The sequence below is a fragment of the Gallus gallus genome, chromosome 31 (genome assembly GCF_016699485.2).
Source record: "Gallus gallus isolate bGalGal1 chromosome 31, bGalGal1.mat.broiler.GRCg7b, whole genome shotgun sequence".
In the NCBI taxonomy this organism is placed as follows: Eukaryota; Metazoa; Chordata; class Aves; order Galliformes; family Phasianidae; genus Gallus; species Gallus gallus.
This window is the reverse complement of record NC_052562.1, coordinates 668,120-674,119: the sequence shown is the minus strand read 5'-3', so window position 1 is coordinate 674,119 and position 6,000 is coordinate 668,120. Positions and strand designations below refer to the sequence as shown.

Sequence of the window (6,000 nt, the reverse complement as noted above, 5' to 3'; positions counted from 1 at the left end):
ACGTGGATGAAATGAGGAGAGTGAAGGTGAGTTGTGCTCTTGCAGAGGCCTGCAGGTTGAGCGTGCATTTTTTTGTCTGCAGAAGGCATGGCTTTGGAGGGGGAATGCCAGCTCAGTTGTCACGGTGGCGGTGCTCTGGCTGCAGTTCCCCTCCTGCCACATTCCCATGGGGAATGCTGCATGGCCATGCTGTGGGACCACTGTAATTCCTTGTTGTGTTTTGAAGGCCTCTGGAATACACAGCTCTGAAGTTTGTACATAGGACAGAATGTCAGAAAGTGAGAGGCGATCCACCCCTTTCTCTGCAAGAGCAAGGGAGAAACCACAGCAGAGGTGACACTTATCAATAAAAGCATGAAATCCTTCTGCATCAGAATGAAGTTTGTGTACTTCTTCTGTCTGAATGCACTCTGAGGGTGCCCATCTGTCCATAGGGGCTGTGACAGAATCCTTGTGCTTGGGGCTCATGGTAGGTATCAAGACAGGGCCATCCTGGGCATCTCCAGAGCTTCTTCCACCTTAAGCCACAGCAGTGATGTATCGCCGCAGCTCATCACTTCATGATGTCTTTGATTCAAAACTGTGGTGAGCTTGATGATGCATAACAACAGCTCAGCACTTGCTGATGTCACTAAAATAGCTGTGATATTTTATTGATATGCTAGGTGGTCCATACATAAGCAAGTCATATATCTTAGTGGCTAGAAATAATGGGAGAGCATACCCCATGAACCCAAAAGCCCCATGTTCTGCCCCAAGAGCCCTCTGCAAGAAAACACAATGGTCGTGACGCAGTCCTGGTTGCCTTGGCATGCTGAAGCCTATGCATCTGTGCTGCGGGTCATCTGCTTCACGGGAGGCTGGAGGGGAAGGAAAGCCCTGTTATTGCAGCTGCAGCCTGCAAGCCCTGCACAAGGAGGCTCCAGGAGCGCTGGAGGGAGCCGCACGCATTGGTGAAGCAGGCAGGAGTCAGCTAGCAAAAGTCAGAGCAGATCTGGGTTGGAAAACAAGGGGAGGCATTGCCGTAGACTGAGGTAGAGTGACTTGTGACTCAGAAATTAAATCTTGTGATTTGCAGTTTTTGTGCAAGTAAAGAGATGCATGAGCAAGCGTACCAAAATGAAAATGCCATTTCTGTGGAGCATATCACTTTAGTTTTGGGTGAGAAGGGCCCTGACTCACCTTGTCCCTTCGAAAGTGGGCAATGGTTGAGTCTGTGGGGAAAAAAAACACACTATGAGTGCTCAGTATTCATGTGGGAAGGGGGGTGACCCACCACTGGTTTGGGCAGCAGACCCCGCGGAGCTCTGGAATGACTGTCCACCCCCATTGCACCACTCTGCAGGAAGATTTGGAGGACCCGAGATGCTGGGCTTTGGGGGGGCATTTTCCCATCATTTGAGGCATTTTCTATATTTACACAGCACATCTGAGCCTGCTGCTCTGCAATGAAACTCAAGCTGCAAACAGAGCAAGGTGCAGGTGTGGTGGCGTTATATCCCCCATCCCTGACCACAGCATCCTCCCTTTGCAGCTGCCTGCACATGCAGAGCCATCTATGAGATATTCCCCCACTGCTGTCTGTGTACACAGCAATATCCTCCAGTGCAGGGCTGAGCTTTGGTCTGTGCTTGAAACAAACACCATAGTGAGGGGAACTGTAGATGGGAGAACAGCAGAGTCTGAAGTGTGAGACCCGCTGTGCAAATGAGATTTGTCACCATGAGCACTGTGATGAAAGCACCCTGGAGAAACTGACTCTTGAGAAATGGTTTTTGCATGTCCAAGCGGGAAAGGGACAGGTGGGATGGCAAATGGGAGCCCAAGGGAAGGGGGTCCCCATGGAAAAGGGGTGCCCAGCACTCACACTGGATTTCTCCATAGTCGGTGGCTTGCACCTGCTGGCTGGGAACGTGCTGCTGCCTGTGGATTAAGGGAAAATGGATTTGGGGTGGATGTTTGCTGCAGGGGGCCAGGACTGTTATTCATTTGGATGAAGTCTCCTTGCATCAGGCACTGCATTCACTCCAACCCCACGGCAATCCCTCATCCTCCAGGCATCCACGAGCTATCAGTAATGTTACCATGAGGAAATCCTTCCTTCTCCAACACCATGGCAGTCCTTTCCTGTTATGGGGGAACTCACAGATAATGCTGCCCTGCAAAAGGAGTTCCCCAAGTTCCCAAATGCTCTCAATCGTCCCCTCCCAGCCTTACTTCTCACCTTCGGCATCTCTCCCGGCAGGCACCTGTAAGAAAAACAGTCTCACATCAAAGCTGTGGCAGCCTCATGGATCCCCCACAGTCCCCTCAAGTCCTCACCTTTCCTAATGGTCCAGAAGGTGGCTGCAGACAGCAGGAGGGTGACAGTAACTGATAGCACATGAATGACTGTGAGGTTCAGAGGAGTGTTGGTGTCTGGGGACACAGAGGGTGATGGGGTCAGATGGGAGTGACACAGAAGTTGGGGTGTAACAGCGCCATAGCGATGAGATGAGAAAAGAGGGGAGGGATAGGGAAAAGGTGAAGGGATGGGGTCAGTAGGAGCAAAGGAGAGTCCCTCACCTGCAGTTATGGTTCCTGCTGAGGAATCGGACACATGACCTGGACAGACATATGGATGGGCTGAGTGTCACCAGTGCTCATAGCTCTGCATGGACACAGCTCCTGAGTGCACTGGTACGGGGCAGGGTATGTAGGCCTTGGAAGATGCCCACAGAGCCAGCTCTGTCCCCTGAGACACGTGGGCTGACATGGGGTTTCTGCCATTCTGATGATCAATTATCTAAACTATGATGAATTAAGAAATGCATGGCAGAAATGCAACTGTGCACCGGATGATCTTGCAGCACAACTCTCTCCTTTCCTTGACCTTGTGGATAAGAAAGGACTAGTATGTTGCTCTGCCTCTATGGGATGGGATGACAGCATCCCATTTGCAAGACTCCATAATGCATTTCCCCTCCTGCCGCCATCTAAAGCCTCTTTTAGGTGGTTTTGTTGCAGGTGGAGGCACCCAGATCCCAAAGCAAACGGACATCTGGCCATCCCCACACTATGGCCACAGCATCGTCTTCTTGCTGCATAGGAACTCACACAGTGAGAAGCAACCTCACACTTGGAAATCACCTGAGTTTCCATTCCTTATTCTCAAAACATTTTTTGAATAACCCTTGCAGCATCCTTTCCCACAAAAGGGATCGTGCCCAAACCCTGCACCTGCTTCCTGAGCCTGGGCACTGCAGTGCCCCATTTCTGCACCACGGGATGGAGAGGGAGACCATTCCAGAGCCCACTTCTCTCTATGGCATTTCTTGATCCAGAAAACCTATGTGATGTTTAGTCCTCCCATCCCCTGCGTCCGCACAACCCTGGTGTCATGTCCCACCTGTGACAAGTAGATCCAAGGGAGTGCTGAGGGGAGATCTCCTTAGCCAATTGCTCTCGTTCCTCTGCTGGTACGCACACGCGTATGTCCCACTGCTTCTTGCAGAGATGTTCAGCAGCATGAAGTTGATGACCGTATGCTGATGGGCTTTCATGCTGTACAGTTCCATCCCATCCTTGCAGAAGACAATTCTGGCAGCAGGTATTATCTTCTGAAGGATACATTGAGCCAGGACGATTTCCCCTTCCCGTGCTCTGGAAGTGTTAAGGTACAGGGCTGGAGCCTGGAGAGTACCTGGAGAGATGGCACAGGGATTCCACCAGCATCATTAGTTGCAAAACACACTGCATTCCAAGTCATGGAGAATCTGCCCTCCTGGGGCAGATACTGGGAATTCAGAGGCAATAACGCCTTTCTCTCTTTCCATCTCCTCCCCCACCATGTCTTCATTTTCTGGACCCATTCCCACACTCACCATCAGCTGTGGAACTGCAGATGCCCTGGGTGCTCACAGCAGTACCTGCACCGTGGAGCAGAGAGGGGTTTGGTTAGAGGGACAGTGTCCTGCACACCCATAAGTTTCTGTCCATGTCTCCAGTCTTCAGCAGTCACCACTCCACAAGTGTATCCCCTTCCCGTATCACCACTGTCTCCATTTGAGCAAGCCTAAATCCATTTGGGATGGGTTTTCTTTTCCAGATGCAGTCTCCTCTACTTCAAAAATCATGCTTTTGGTGCTAGACTCTATCCCACGCGTACTCTACCTCCACCCTCGGCACCATCTCAAGCCTCTTTGTGCTGGGCTTCTTCCTCCAAGCAGAGTTCCCTGCTACCCAAAGCAGCCCCAACTCACCAAACACCAGCAGCAGGAGGACATGGACATGGGGACACGGCATGGCCCATCCCACCTGCCCGCACATCTTTTGGAGATCTCTCCTCACGGTTCCTGCTTTGCTGTGAGCTGGGTGCAGATGGTCACAGGCTTGTGTTGTGAGCCTAGGACACGTGCTGTGTGTTTCTGCAGCTGAGAGAGAGTTAGTCACAGCGAGAGGCTGTGATGCAGCCCATGATGCATTTCTCGCATCTGCAGAGCCCCTGCTTTTATTTCAGGACACATAGAGCCCTTAGCAGGGGCCGTGCTTCCTGTCTCTTGGGGGGAGGAAACTTCTCCCTTTTCCCTCTTTTCCCCACCTCTTCTTACTGAGTGTGACCTCATTCTGTATGCAGCGTCCGTTTTATCTCTTTTTGTCAGCTATCTTGTCTCTGTCCCCTCCCAAGCTCCTGTTCATCTCCAGCCTGCCAAAGAGCCATAAAATAGAGGTGCTTGGGTTGGAAGGGACATTAAAGAGCATGGAATCACTTATAGAATTGTAAAAACCAGCAAAACAAACAAACAAACAAACAAACAGTATAAGCACAGAATTAAAGAAGCCAACACCGTACTGCCATTAGTTAGGAGCTCATTGCTTGTGTTCCAGTTGAGAAGGGCCACAGATCATTTCGTCCAGCCACGAATCGGTAAAGGTCAAGTTCTCTCCTTCCCCATTCAAGTGGGATTTTTCATCATGAGTCATGGGTTGTAAGCAATGGAGAAATTTTCCCTTGATGAATGGATTCAGCATGTACGAAGGAATGAGCAGGGTTGCTACCAGGAGCTCATGGCGAGAAGATCCCCGTGGATATGGGTTGCCCAGCACTCACACTGGATTCCTCCACAGCTGGTGCCTTCCAAATGCTGCCTGGATTGGGATCCGGGTGGGTCCAGGATTGATATGCACTTGAAGCATGCCTCCTTGCATTGGGCAATGTGTTCAGTCCAACCCCATGGCAATCCCTCATCATGTACGTGTCCAGGGGCTGTCATGGATGTTCCCATGAGGGTGTACTTCCTTCTCCAATCCCAAGGTAATCCCTTTTTTTCCATGGTTGATCTCACAGGTAATTCTGCCCTGCACACGGAGCTCCTCAGGGTCCCATTCCTTTCTTTTCCCACAAGCCTTTTCCACTGTTGTCACTGTGTTAACCATGGCTTCCAGGGGACTGATTGGAGAGATAGGGACAGTGGGGAGTGACGGGCACATTGTGCTCCTATGGGGACATTGGAGTTGAATGGGGACAGAAAAAGGAGACGAGAAGATTGAGGTGTGTCGGCATCCCTCGAGCGCAGGGTTGATCCCTCACCTCTAGGTTCTGTGGTTCACACCCACCTGGTCTCCACAGCCACAGAATCATAGAATCTTTACAGTTGGAAGGGACCTGTGCAAGCCATCGAGTCCAGCTCCTGTGAAGTGAACTGGGACACCACAGCTAGATCAGGTTGCCCAGGGCCTTATCCAGCCTAGCCTAGAAAGTCCCCAGGGACGGAGCACCAGCCACATCTCTAGGCAACCTGTTCCAGTGCCTCACCTCCTCACAGTCAGGAGTGCACCGTTAGGAGCAGTGAGCAAAAAAAAACTTGGCACTTGTACTATTCTTTGTTTCCCAAGTATCGTCAGCAGTTGAAATCTGAAGAACAATAAAGAATCTGAAAAGGAAATCCAATTAGTGTCGCCTATAAGCATATCAACAATAAAGCCTCAGATTTGTCCTAACGCTACACGGTACTTTGATCT

At 50.8% G+C, this 6,000-nt stretch overlaps 1 protein-coding gene across 7 annotated transcripts in view; it reads right to left on the bottom strand.

The window, feature by feature from the left end:
- Window positions 1-628: 628 nt before the first annotated feature.
- The window catches only part of LOC101750771, a 30,647-nt gene continuing 25,275 nt past the window's right edge, over window positions 629-6,000 (bottom strand). For 2 of the 7 annotated variants that reach the window (XM_040654452.2, XM_040654456.1), the window contains exons 5-9: window positions 2,323-2,418; window positions 2,225-2,249; window positions 1,868-1,923; window positions 1,183-1,214; window positions 629-860 (exon numbers count right to left, since the gene is read on the bottom strand). In XM_040654452.2, the coding sequence (XP_040510386.1) occupies window positions 822-860; window positions 1,183-1,214; window positions 1,868-1,923; window positions 2,225-2,249; window positions 2,323-2,418 (248 nt within the window). In that variant the 3' untranslated portion in view covers window positions 629-821. Of the gene's footprint in view, window positions 861-1,182; window positions 1,215-1,867; window positions 1,924-2,224; window positions 2,250-2,322; window positions 2,419-2,565; window positions 2,605-3,388; window positions 3,683-3,863; window positions 3,909-4,241; window positions 4,347-6,000 lie in introns of those variants that run through there. The other 5 variants (XM_040654451.2, XM_040654457.1, XM_040654453.2 and 2 more) reach the window with 4 other exon arrangements.